The following is a 14,062-nucleotide window of genomic DNA, read 5'->3' on the forward strand; positions in this document are numbered from 1 at the left end:
GCATAGCTACTGGAAGCTTCTTCTGAAGTGTGAGGCTGAAACTTTGTAGCTGGATTACAGTAAGTAGTTTATAAAAAAAAACAAGGCTTGTGGCTTTGCATCCTGTTCCAGTCCAGTGTAGTCTCAGGATCCCCTCTCCAAAGGCCAGCAGACAGTGCGCCACCTAAAAATCCATTCTAGTCCAAAATGCTGTGGTTGAAATGGCTTTGCTTGTTTATAAAGTTTAGTGTTTCGTATCGCTTGCATCTGACCTTCAGCAGAAAGAAAAGCTCAGTTAAATTGTGCAAATATGTACCAAATGGGAGCAAGGGAAGGCAGCCAAAAATGCTGCATGAGCTTTTGCAGGGCTGCAGCCTTTTAGGAGCACCAGTTAGATGAACTGGATGAGAGGCCAAATTGATTTAGGCTCCAGGCAGGAGCTTAAAACACCATGACATCCAAATTCACAAAGAAAATGTTCTGTTACTGCAACCCCAAATTTCCTGCACATGAAAACACTGTTTTCTTTCATCTTTAGGAGATGCTCGTTCTGTAATCCGACATTTAAAAATGAACAAACAAACAGGAGTCAGCTGACAAAGGATTCTTGCTGGTGAATGGAAGTAGGTCACTCTGAGTATTTAGCCTTTACAGTCTGGCTTAATATTAGTGTTGTACACAGAGCAGTAACAAAACTGCACTGGAGACAGGGAAAGACTCTAATTTTGTCTTTTCTGTGAAAATTAGCATTAACGTTCTGCATTAATGTGCAATGCCTCCCCAGCACCCGGTATCTGGTTAATTAAAAGAAAAACCACAACCACAAAGCAAACCACACACTAAATTAAACAACAACAAAAAACCCGTACTGGTCAGTCTGCATTTAAAGACATCTCAGTATGAGTAATTGGGGAGAGAGGAATTTTCCTGAAGGAACATAAAAGAAAATGAAAACTCTACATACAAGACCAAATAAAATCTTCTGTCTCTAACAAATGCAAATTCTGGCTGCCCTTTTACACAAACATTAAAGGGATAAAACTGGAGGAAAAAAAAATAGAAGAGGAAAAGCTAATAAAATCATTTTTTGAGAAAAAAATATTTAAAAAACAAACTATCCTTCAAACGTATTTCTTCATGGTAAATCCCTGCAATCATGTGGTTCTGAATTACATGGTTAAATATGACTGAAAAAGTAAGGCACAATTTCATAATCATTTTAAAAGCAATAATTATAACAATTTTCTTTGATATCCATATGGCAGGCCACTGATACTAAGGATGCACAAAACTACTTGATTAAAGATCTGGACAAGTTTTTCCAACTACTAGCTAAGACTCACAATACCTCGGTGAAGTAAGTAAGAAACCATCTTCACTTCAAAGATGAGTGCACGTTGAGGACATGGAAAAAGCGGGTAAGAAAGAGGCTGTGGGCAAGGGGAGGCAGAGGCAGGAAGGCAGAGACATCCCAAGTGTGATGTTTCTGGGGAGGGACTCTAACCCCTGGAAATATAAAGGTAATGCCATCACCTGGGGCTTCTGTTTCCTTCCTCATTTTCTAAAATATTTAGGTAGGATGAGAATACTGGACGAATAGCAAAATTTAAAAAAAAAGAAAAAAAAAAAAGTTTTAACTGGATGCTCTTGCTACCTGTGACAAACCCAAAGAGACCAGGGACACGAAGTCAGGAATAAAGGCCAGTGGGGTATCAGTAGCAGTAGTCAATATTGCCTGTATTTCTACTCAGTTATAGCCCCATAAACACCTGACGTGTGCATGTGTATGCCAGACTGCTCTCCAAGGGTGGAAATTAGTTTTTTTCAGACCACAGCAGAAAATTTCCAGGTTGAAGTGAGAGCTGTTCCTCAATGACCACCAGAAAACCTACTGAGGTTATATTTTTTTCTCTTAGATTTTTAGATGCTGGAAGAATGTTATAGTTTCACAGGTGTAAAGTCTGTTCTCTCTCAGGCTCCAAATTCAAAGGCTTGCAAATTCCAACTTGAAATGCTGAGGAAGACAGGCAATATTTCTAGAAATGTTTAAGGAAAAATGCCATTCCCAAGCCCTGAAAGGAGATGAAGTTCAATCAGTATCTCTGGATCTTCATGGCAATTGCCATGATGTGCTTATATTCTTCAGTAATTTCAGGGGGGAAAAAAACAAACAGAAAAAGACCCCAAGGTAAAAACAAAGAAGAAAATTGCTATTGCCACAGAAAAAGACACTGGCAGTCCCTATAGCCAGCCACTCCATGGCTTTAAGACAGATAAGAAAATGAATCCAACAGAAGTAACACTGTTATTTTAAGAGTCACGTTACTTGGATTGTTCTAACAAAGGAAACAGTGACTTCAAAATTAGCAAAACTAGTTAAAAATAGGGAATAAAACATCTTGTGAAAAGTTTCAAAGCTTTTTTTTAATTTCACCAGGTCCAATATTGAAACATTTCCCAAGAACATATGCTTGGTTTTAAGTAGAATTTTTATCCAAAGAAGTTTTCAAAATTGTCACAGAAACTTTAATCTACCAGCAGAAGAAACCCAAGAACTACAAAAAACCATGAAAGAAGACATGGGTCTTTGAGAAATAGAAATATTTGTTAACAATTCTGAAATTTATTTAGATAAAAAATCAGTACGATTTTAATCATAACAGCAAAAAAATCCTCCAAAAAATGTAGTGGGTAACATTGCAAAAAGAGAGAATTTCTCATTAAAAAAATAGTCCTTCTGATATAATGTAATTTAGTATAAAAATTGCAACTAGCTCTAACTGGAAACAGTGTTCTCACAGCTCTCTTAGTCTGTATTTTACTAACCTTTAGGTTATGGAGCAGTTCCTGCCCTCCTTCCACAACAAACCCTCAGTTACCATCACTGTGTTTTCTCATGGGAATTTCACCACAGAGGGATTGTTCAGCACCCCCTCTCCAATAGCTTGCAGTACTGAACCTGTACGAGGTGTTGTCCACCCAGGCTGCTGAACAAGCAGCAAATCAACACTGTGACCCAACTGGAGGGACCAGACACCAACAGACACCAGTCAGCAACTCAAACCCTTTCTGAGCCACTCAGCACAAGCACCAGGTGCCAAACATTTATCCTTGACACAGGATTTCTCTCACGAACCTTCTCTTGGGTCCTGTTATCCCTTGCCTTCCAGACTTTCTCAAAACCAAAAGGAACCAGCATTTATCGAACCTAAGCCAGGCTTGAACTAACCACAGCCAGGCAGTGGCCGTCACAGCTCCAAAGAGATCTCAGACAGACTTGTTGCATATTCTCTCTAACAACCACCACTCTTTTAAGACAGGTTTTCTCTCATTCTTCTCAGCACATTTTGCTGATAGGCAGAAAGTCAACTTAAAGCTTGTGTTTTGTGAAAGCCTCGCTCCTGCTATCAGGACGGACACTATTATGTAGAGTGATACCAAACACTTTGGTACTCCCACATCTCTATGATTAAGTCATTACCCAAGTGTTTTGCAGCCATGATAAAAATCTACAAATTAAAATATTAAAAAAACCCCAAACCCAAAATTAAAGGTGCGTTATCAGGCTAAAGAATTAGTGTGGCTTTCTGTTTTTAAAAGCAATGTTCAATGAATAAAATAAGTGACAATAAAACCATCACATTCACAAAATACTAGTGTTAGCCTTGGGGATATGCTTAAGGATTGGGCTGTAACCAAGGCAACCCAATCTTCTGGATAAAGTTTAAGTAGACACTTTTAAAGCCATTGCTCAAAGAAACAGTAAATCTGGCTGTAGGGCTACTTGTGACATATGGAAGGTGCCACAGCCACCGACCACAAAGCACTCATCTTGTAATAATTCAGCCTCCTGTCATCCATTTGATCAGCCGCTGGTGTTCTCCTGCAGTTGGCAGAAGGGTGACACAGAAACCATTTCATGTGTTCTGGGTAATTTGATAGAAATTCAGCTGTGCCCACATCCTACCCAGATCAAACCTGTATGATCAAGGGATAAAGAACCAGTCTGGTATGAATGGCTTATGTCACACCATGCAATGGCTTTAAGTCTGCGCTTAAACAAACCCCAGGGACTTAAATATTTTGTTAAATTAGAACCTGATCCTGGGCCCTGTCTGGCCACACAAATCATGGGATCAGGTCCTACTTGCCAACAAATGCTAGACAAAGACAACGCAGCAGAAGCAGAAACTGCAGACTTGAACAAAAATGTTTGTGCGATCTTCCAATTCTTTCTGAAAAGAACAGTTTGGACATTACCACAGCCACAGATAATGTGAATTTTTGTCATGGCTAAGAAGTCCAACTTAAGAAAAGCAATGTCTCTTTGGCAAAAAGACTCCTTCTTTGGAACAGATAAACATGATATATTATAAATATGTGATAAATATTGTGATGAAGCCATATCCCAGTGGTTCTTAATTGCAGTGCAATTGCGATAAATCCCACCAGCACTTCCTAATTAAATCTGGAAGCATCAGAGGGGAGATTTTCATATATATGTGGGTGATGAGAGCCTCTGTGATGTATATACAATATCTTTCAAATATATTTATAGCAGTTTTGGAAAACAAAACCACACAGAATAAAGAAGAGGGTTTTGGACACTCATTCCTTCCAACAGGCAGATGGCTTTGGGGTTTAGGGGTGAAAAAAACCCCATCAAAGTACCTTTGCACAAATGTGTCAGGTCTAGAAACCAGCCACAGCACCTCAAACATCAACACTGTTCAATCTTTGTCAATCAAATTTTATCCATGAAGTATTTAATGCTTGAAAAGTTTGGCTCTCACCTCCCTGCATGCCAGCCTCACTCACCACAGTGCTCTCGTAACAGAGAGGATTCAGAGCTAGATCTCCTGGCTGGCCGTATGCATTGAAATGGGCTGGAATCCCAGGCCTACATACCAGCAAATTTTTCTGGAAAGAGAAAATAGAGCTCCAGAAATCAATAGCTTGGGCTAGTCTGTGACTAGTTTAATTCCCATAATGGCTCTGGGAAACTGCAAAGAAGCTGTCTCATGCAGAGGGCAGAAGACAAGGAGCCATATGACTTGCTCCAGTCGAGCCTGTGGCAAGGCTGTAAAAGGCCCAAAGGCTCTGAACTGTGAGTCTAGGCCACATTCTGCTGGAAGGCACAGCAGCTTGTTTCCATCAATTACCCCAGTGTTATTCAGCAGAGTCTCATCAGCCACTTACTCACAAGAGTAAGGAAGATCAGAGCTATGCTTTCTGCCTGAAGAATGGCTCATTCTGCACCCAAATGCATCACATTATCACTTGTGCTTGTATCCCAGCACTGACCTCCCCTGTTTTTGTAGGGCTAGTTCAAACTAGACTTGCCCAGTATATATGAGGTTTTTTGGACTGCTGGTGGTGCAGACTGTGTGTCAAGAAGCGAGCTCAGAAGGACCTTACATGCCACGGTTCAGGGAGCGGGAGCCCAGGTGGAACCTGGTGGGAGCCAGGCTGCCAAAAAATCTGTTTACGTCTAAGGCAGTAAAATTCTTGCAGGCCAGGGTAGAAATCCAGTATAAAAAGTCAAACTGCTTTACCTATGGTGGTAAAGGAAATCTTTTGCTCAATGATGCCACCCTTCTACAAAGAAGGATTCATTTCAAGCTGTGAATTTTGGGAAACTTCCCTGACACTGGTGAAGCTTGCCAACATATAAACCATGTAAGGAATGGAGGTTTCAGACTGGTATTTCTGCATTTGAATTTACCACATACAGCTGAAGCTACTGAATATCACAGTGCTCTTCCAGAAAGGTTTGTGCTAAACTGAAAGGATGCACCATTTGCAGGAGCTGCAGTATCACATCACAATTTTTCCTTTGTTTCCTATCAGTTCAGCTCATCTAACTTTTCTTTTCAGCATTAGTGAATATAATTATTCTCTATAACAGAAGCCTGATACAAAGAGGAAAGCACCATATTCTTATTGTTTTTCAGTGGGATGCATGAAAAAATTTGTATAACTTACTCTTGAAAAGTGCCAGTTTGTCACTTACGTGGTCAATCAGCCTGCAACTGTTTCAATTCTGCTTCTTAATTTAAGTGCAAAGAAAGGTATTTTCCTTGATTACATCTGCAAATAAGATATTAATGTCAATTCAGTGATATGAAAATTACTCCCTCACTATGTAATTTGCACCTTAGTTATTATGGGTTTCATGAACAAGACTATTATAGCTGCTCAGAATGCCATGGATTTCTAATTTTTTGATTTGTTTTTAATTAACCAAACTAAAAAAAAACCCAAAAAAAACCCCCAAACCCACGATCATGTGAAAAAAAGGATTATCTGTGCCCAGGTTTTATTTACCTTGGCCTATGTATTAATTCTGGACTAAGGATGAAAATGCTGCTGCTGGCCCAGCACTCTACTACCATGAATTTCACCAGAGACAAGGTGTAAATGGCTGGGATGAAAATGGAAGAGAAAAAAATTGCCTGCTTTCTGGAATGGCATAGTGAAGGGCTTAATACCTCCTTTAGTTTTCTTAGGATAAAACTGAACATGCATTTAGGAGGATCTTTTTAGCTGTTGTTGAAACAAGATCTGATTTTTTTTATTGAAAACTACAGATCACATGTGTGAACATCAGAGAAATGTGTATCATCCCAAAGCCTGATACAATCCCTGTTACTGTTGAAGGAAAATCCTCCCATTGCAATAACAGCAGATGGAACAAGACTTTATTGCTTGAATGTCTACCCAGAGACCAGCACTGCCAATGGCCCCACCAGAATGGGCTGTATGAAAGAGAGTGGTGTAAGATTTTTTTGAGCATCGCTTTGCACTGCAGCTCTATGTAGTCATTTTTACCTTTTTTTAACCACTGGGATTTCAGAAATGTGTTTCCAGGCCCACACCCCTTAAAGATCTTCTCAATGAACATGACTGGCTTATGCCTCTGGTAAATCAAAAGCACGTGTTGTGTGTGTAGTGTGTGTGTAGTGTACAGTGTGTGCAAGCTCACATCTTTCTGTGATTGCTCATACATTGTGAATTGGAAGCATCACTACTGAATAAATTTATGCAATAGCTAAGTAGACTTTCATGAGTAAAAGAAAAAACCCTATTGAACTGGAAGGGAATGGAAACAAGAGAGGGCCTAGGAAATAACCAATCTGTGTCCCAAGGATACAAGGTCACACCTACACTCAGGTGCAGTACAGTTGCAGTTCCACTGTGTTAATGCTGGGTCTGCTCTCACACCTTCTAGGGCAGTGGAGCTACTTCTGCTGCTGACACAGATCCTATTAAAGGGAAGCTTCCCATTATTTCAATGAGAGCTGGTCAGGTTCTCAAAATAACAGGAGAAATAACTAGCTCAGCCATCTTTCACTCTCTACCTTCATGTACTTCTTAAGAAACAGGAATCAAACATAGATGCATAGTTAGGACCATGTTCAGACCTCCTACAGGCAGATAACTTAGGTGCTGTAACCCTTAACTCCATCAGCTGCAGATACAGCAACTGCTCTAACTCACTCACTGCCCTCTTGAACAGCTGTGTCTAAATTAGGTGCCTGTCATGGGCAGTCTGAACATGGCCTCTCAAACTGCCCTCTTGTTCCAAAGCCTTCCAGTTTTACTTTTTTTTTTCTTCTTTTTTTTTTTTTTTCAATAACAGAGATTCAGACCCTAGGCTGGAAAGAAATCATGCAAAGCTTGTGCAGTGTCCCCCAGTGGGCATCCTGGGGAGGGTCACAGTTGATACTCAGAGATCAGTGCTGGCCTTGGCAGTCAGAGCCTGGATCCGAGCAGAGTTGCAGGTCTTGCAAAGGATGTGCCCGTCCAGAGGGTAACAGCCCTGATTGTCCCCTTCAGACAGGAGGCCACCACAGTCCTAGGAAGTAAGTGAACAGGAAGAGCTAAGTAAATAAGAAAGAGCAAAATTAAGCAAAGAATCTATTAGTCAAAGAAACTCTCTCCTCACTCTCCACCTTGTAACAAGATCCAGCCTGAGTCAGCGCAAAACATGAAGCTGAGGTACGTGATGTCTTTTATGATTAAGCCATTTTCTGATAAGAGACAATGCTGCAGAGAGGATGGGTTCCCAAGGTCTCTGCTGAATTTAATCCAATTGAAAATAAAAGGAGATTATTCCCTTCACATTTCTGAGGAAGCAAAGGTCTTTAGCATTGGAGAAACATCAAACTGAAGCACATATTTATTAATTCAAAAAAGGATAAAAAAGAAGCATCATTGGGAAAAAGTTTGGTACCAATATATGACTATAGGCAATCTCCTTTGGGAGAGTTAATGCCACAAAGTTACAGCCTCCATTCCAGGGGTGGCAGCTAAGCAAAGTCCCTGCCTGTCTCCCCTCACCAGAACTGCCACCTGTGTTTGTACTACAATTGGCCAAAAAGGTTGTGGCTAAAAGGAGGATGTCAGACAGGCACATGGAAACCCCACTCTACAAGGCCCCCAAAACTGCTCCAGAGATCTCAGCCCCTAAACTTACACTTGGCCAAGTATAGCTGCTAGGAAACTTGGGAATCATCCGGCACTGTGTGATTAAGCAATCGCTTGGCCCAGGACTGCTGTTGGACCCATGTGTGTGAAAGCCTGGGTATCTCAGCAGCCAGCATGGGGACATGCTGTATGATGAATTAGGGTCTACAAAATTTCATGCAGGAATGCCCCAGCATCTTAAAAAATAATGGTCATAAGTAATGGGCTGATATGTACCCTGAAAGCCAAGGTCAGATTGAGAATTGAACCAGATGCCTCAAGTTTCAGCCTAGACCTTTAAACCTCAGTCCATCCTTCTTCCAATTAAGGTTATTAAAACCTGCAACTGCAATAAGAAATATATTTGGTCTCATTTTCTTACCCTGCCATCTGGCTGATGTATTATCCAACAGTAGCAATGAAGAATTCTTGAAGGTTCCCTAACACAGCTGCTCCCACATGCTAATTGCTTTAAGGTGATTTTTATTCTCTGTCTTCAGATTCTTTCCATCAAAATTACATGAAGTGTGTAATGAAACTGAACAGGAAAAGTAGCACAAAAAGCATTGCACAAAGCAAGAATGATCATGTTTATGTGTCCATTAAAATTCTTCAACCCAGAGCCATATGCTGAGTTTCCTGTACAATCATGCTCAAATCCTAACATGCATTAGCTTTCATTTTAAGAACATAAAGATGAGCTACGTTTGTGTCCAGGCTATAATTTATGAAGTTCTCAAGTATTAAGCCCTAATTGCCTGAGTCACATTCTTTTGCTCTCCTAATGAACCTTTTATAAACAAGGGACCTGATTTTCCTCTCATTTGCACTGATATAAACGAGGAAAAATTCCTTGCTTGCTGAAGTCAGTGAAGTAATTTGATTGTAGAGCCAGTGTTACAATAGTGTATTCCTGTCATGTGAGCAACATGAGGAGGTGATGAAGTTAAGCCAACCTTTGCTTTCTGTCCCTGCCGTGAGCAGAATACCAACCTCGCACCGGTAGCACTGGACATGGAAGTCACGATCCAGGGCAACAATGCGTACAGTCTCCTCTTGTCCTGGGGCCGGCATGATGGGCTCCTTACACACAGAACACCTCGGGGCAAATTTCCTGAGGAAGGAAGAGACAGTTCCAGTCATCCTCAAACCTGGAGCAAAAGGTTTTGTTAACTGGACCAGCCAGCCAGCAATGTGTACATTTGTACCAACACACACACACCTATGTGCACACACAACACAGGCTGGAGTTCTGCACAGCTCCCTCCTTGGAAAAAAAACAGGCAGGAGCACTTTAGTCTTACAAGGCAATTTCAGGCTTGTAGGATATTAAAGAGCATTTATTAGGAGAGGACTTAAAGAATTTCTGACAGGCAGCAAAACAACTAAAGCGCCTGTTGAATGACCATCAATTGTGGCACCTACACACTGCCACAGCCCTCAGCCTCTAAGAAAATCCATGCAAGTCCCAAGGTTAGAAAGATGACCAGGATCTGCTTCAAGAGCATCTCTTGAAAACAAAAATCAAACTATTAAAATTTGGAGGCTGGAACAAATACCTTAAAAGTCTGAAAAGAAATGGTAAAAAGAATTGCCTTGCACTAACACTAATTTGTTGAGGTTTATGCCATCCACTTTAAACTTCCAAGCCATCTTACCCACATACGCACACAGAAGCACATTTCTGGCTATGCTCACTCTCAGACAAGAAGCATCAGGGCAATTCTGACTTGCTGCATTTTCTAGCTAAAACCAACTCAGTTATCCACCAACAGGGTGTTGTCCAGGCTTAAAAGGGAACAGGTCTGGGTGCAGAGACCCCAGTGCTCTCTCTTCCAGTCAGCCCGAGTTCCAAATGTATAGTGACAATAACTCACTGCATGAAATGACTGACTTGAATCAGGGTCAGCTCAGGGATCAAGCGAAGCACAGGCTTCTTTCTTCCCCCTTCTATTGCCCACCATATGCCGTTCTGGATAATTCACCCATGTTCTGTATTACCTCTGGTTTTGCTCCCCCCAGGTCCCATGAGAAGTGGCCATCTCTGCTTCTAGGTTTGGGAACACTTAGCCTGTGGTGAATCATTATTTGCTGTTTTGGTTCAAAACCTGGTACCAGTTTCCTGGCTGCAAATTTTGCCAGCAGAAAAGGAAACTTACACCCACAGAATCTGCTGCCATGTAATGAGAGCCAGGGTCAGGAGCTGTGGAGTGACAGAGAGCAAAGCTTATGGCAAACATCAGAACACAAGGAGATCAAAGGCCCTTCTCTTCTGAAATGCCTAGTAAGGATTGACTCTGCCACCCAGCCTGTCAAATGAACGACCTCAGAATTAACTATCTTAGAAAAGAAAAGAAAATCCATCTGTACTAGGAATAAAGAAAAATATTAATTTCACTGGCAGTAGATGAAAGATGCCTGCAAAGCTGTGATCTAATGAAAGAATGAATTAAACAGTGGCTATAACGAGCGCTCTGAAAAATAACTTAAATGGATTATGATATGACCGGAGCTGTGATCGCAATTAATTATGTGCTGCTTCACGCAGGCCCTTCCTTGTGCCATTTAGCTCAAATGTGGTACTTAAAAAATACTTCAACATTTCTTTGTCCAGGCTACTGTGAGTAATTCATTACGAGACAAATATTATCTCCCAGGATCCTGAGATCATTCCTGCAGATTTCAGGGGATGTGGATCTGCTACTGTGGGGCCTGAGCTCAGGGGGTAGCATCAGCAACAGTTTTGTTATCAAGAGGATGTAGATGTAGAACACTCAACCTCCAGATCAGGAGGACATGTCATCCCTAATCAATTAAAATCCATTAATCGGCTGGCCAAAGCACTGCAAAATGTGTGGTTGGTCAAAGACATTCCGAGTGTCACACTGGGTCTCGTGCTATTTCCATTATCTTCCCCTCAGTCCTTCACTCAACAATTTTTTTGTCCTTCCTTGGATTGACAGCCTCCCACTTCACACTCTCAGAGCCCCAAGGTCCATTTGCAGTCACTGCCAAAAGACTTCAATGTGGGACATCAGCTCTCTTTCTCCTGAAAGCATGTGAGCCCTTGGCCTGTGGGGCTTTGAGAAGGGGCACTCTCCACATTGTTAAGGGGGTGTTGAGGGAAACCCTTCAGGTGCCTGAGTGGTGCATAAAACTCCTGTTGGGCCTGTGCTCAGGACCGCATTTTACCTTACACACAACTGGTGGCACAGAAAGGCAAGGCAATACAGCAGCTGCCAATTAACCCAGCCTAGCTGAGCTACAGGGAACATCCTCCTGCTGGATTCTCACATGCCAGTTAATTGTGGCTGCTTCCCTTTCTGTCAAGTCAGCCAGCTTCTTTGAGCTTTCAGACCCACACACTGATGTCATGAGGCTCTAATTAAGTCTACCCCCTTAGAAATTAAGAGGTAAATGGTTGAGATGTAAACTCACATTTGTCAGTATTGATTTCATCTTTTAATTGAGGGGTGTAATGTATCTGTCTTTTCCATACAGGGCAAACATTTGTGCTCTGATTATATCTACCTGTCTTCTCCAGATTAGTTGTGATGATGGGGGTGGTAGCGTGTCAGTGACAGGAATTACTTGGAACTGTACCTTTCAACTTACTTTAAATAGCAGTTTCACTATAAATTATTACCAGGCCTGTATTTTTAGCAGCTTTAAAAAGCTAATTAGCAACTAGAAACAAAAGGAGCTGTGAGCAGCCTGTGGCCACTGAGATCCCTCTAGCAGGTAAGTAAACACCTGCAGAGTGCAGGAGGACAGGACCTTTCTTAATTGCTCAGTGGAAGAAGCAGGGAGGTGGTGATGTGAAAGTGCAGGTAGAGGCAGTGAGGAGAAACGAGCACATGCTAAGTGCAGTGAAAGGCAAGGGGAAGGCAGAGCACTTAAAACAGAGGTTATCCCTCAATTCAGCTCTAAGCAAAACAGAGATCAAGCAGAATCATCCTCTAACCAATTAACCTTGTATGCCATGGTATGCTTGCTTGGAGCAAAGCTCTCCCTACTATTTAAGAGCCTTGGGAGGAAGTGGCATAGGGTTCAGAACTTCCTGAAAGCTCAGTTGGAAAAAGGATAATTTTTAGGGGGAAAAGACAAAGACAACAAGCAAAGCACTGACAGCAGCTTAGGCCTTACTTATGGAAATCCTCGATGCAGTGGATGTTGCCACCAGCATCCACAGTGAAGGGAATCCCATCCAGGCTGCGATGGCACATCACACAGGTGAAGCAGTGGGGATGGTAGGCCTTCCCAGTGGCTCGGAGGATCCTTTCCATGATGGGCTTTGCACAGACACTGCATTGCTCCAGTGTATTCTGCAAAGAAAACACAACAGATGTGAGCGCCATCTCAGCAGGACAGTTACAAAGGTCAGCTGGGTTGGAGGCTGCTGCTGGTCTGCTTGGAAGCTTTAGGTACCTTCTTTTCATTTCTTCTAGATAAAGTGCAGTACAGTCAACAGTTATCAAAGAGTATGATAACAGCACAGGGCCTGGGTCAAGCCTTTAGAATAGTGTGAGAACACAAACCAGAGCCTTGTCTCAGCAGCTCTGACAAATGATCAGAGATGGCTCATCTGGTGGGTTATCTGAAACACAGCAGCTTCTGTAGCCAGGAGCACGTGAAGGAGTTGTGCAGTCAACACTCCTGGGTTTTTGCCTCTGGACTGCCCAGTCTGAGCAAGCTTTTGCAGTGCAGGTCATTAGAGACAAGTTCCACAGAGGGCAGTGCTAAACTGAAGAGCAAATTCCTGGGGCTACACAGAGACCCCCTAATTATTTTGCCAATGCAGATCCCATAAAAGTATCTTTATCTGCCTTGTATGAAAATCTTGATCTCCCTCTCTCTCACCACAGAGAATAATGCTAAGTCTGGGGAGAGAAAAAGCAGTGGATGCAAGGAAAGCATCTGCAAGGACAGGAGTTCAGGATGACTTAAATGGTTCGTTTATCTCTAGCCCATGATGTTTGAGATAATGACTGTGAAATGCCACCTCTAAGGCCATGATCCTTGCTGCACAGGTTTTACATACGAGCCTGCTCCTAAAGTGCTGGAGCCAAAAAAATTCCCACTTTTCAAGTGGGGTCCATTGAATGATTCATCTCATTTCAACCCTCACTTACCCTTGCAGTTAATTATAGAAATGCCAAGATAATTTTGTTTCAGATGGTTGTCTGTGAGCCACACCAGCCCTTCTGACACCAACTGGGTAACTTACCATTTCAAAGCAAGCACTTTAAAAGACACAAGGCATGAATGGAGGCTGAAAATCACATAGATGCAAACAATAAATCTGTGGCAATGATTTGGGTAATTTCACTGGACTTTAGAAAAGCAAACTTCACCTACTATTCTCGCTCAATGCACCCGAAGTTATCAAGTAATATTATCAACCAACGTTTGCATCTTGGGTGAGGTAAAAAAATCTATCATAAAACTATTATAATTTAAATAGACAGAAATAAGGAGGTGGGGGAAAAAAGGGAAAAATCTAACAGAACAGAAATATAGAAAGCTGCTGAAAGGCAGATCTTGTTGACAAACACAAGAAGGCTAAACACTGCTTCCTCAGGCAACAAAATTCCCAGGGAAAGTAGTGCTTTGA

General features: G+C 41.8%; 1 protein-coding gene across 6 annotated transcripts in view; it reads right to left on the reverse strand.

Annotated features, from left to right (window-relative positions):
* Window positions 1-2,459: 2,459 nt before the first annotated feature.
* The window catches only part of LPP (LIM domain containing preferred translocation partner in lipoma), a 323,633-nt gene continuing 312,030 nt past the window's right edge, over window positions 2,460-14,062 (reverse strand). For all 6 annotated transcript variants that reach the window (XM_082288305.1, XM_082288308.1, XM_082288304.1 and 3 more), the window contains 3 exons: window positions 12,595-12,773; window positions 9,442-9,562; window positions 2,460-7,837 (listed from right to left, as the gene is read on the reverse strand). In XM_082288305.1, the coding sequence (XP_082144431.1) occupies window positions 7,709-7,837; window positions 9,442-9,562; window positions 12,595-12,773 (429 nt within the window). In that variant the 3' untranslated portion in view covers window positions 2,460-7,708. The remainder of the gene's footprint in view (window positions 7,838-9,441; window positions 9,563-12,594; window positions 12,774-14,062) is intronic.

This window comes from Coloeus monedula (genome assembly GCF_965178545.1).
Source record: "Coloeus monedula genome assembly, chromosome: 10".
In the NCBI taxonomy this organism is placed as follows: Eukaryota; Metazoa; Chordata; class Aves; order Passeriformes; family Corvidae; genus Coloeus; species Coloeus monedula.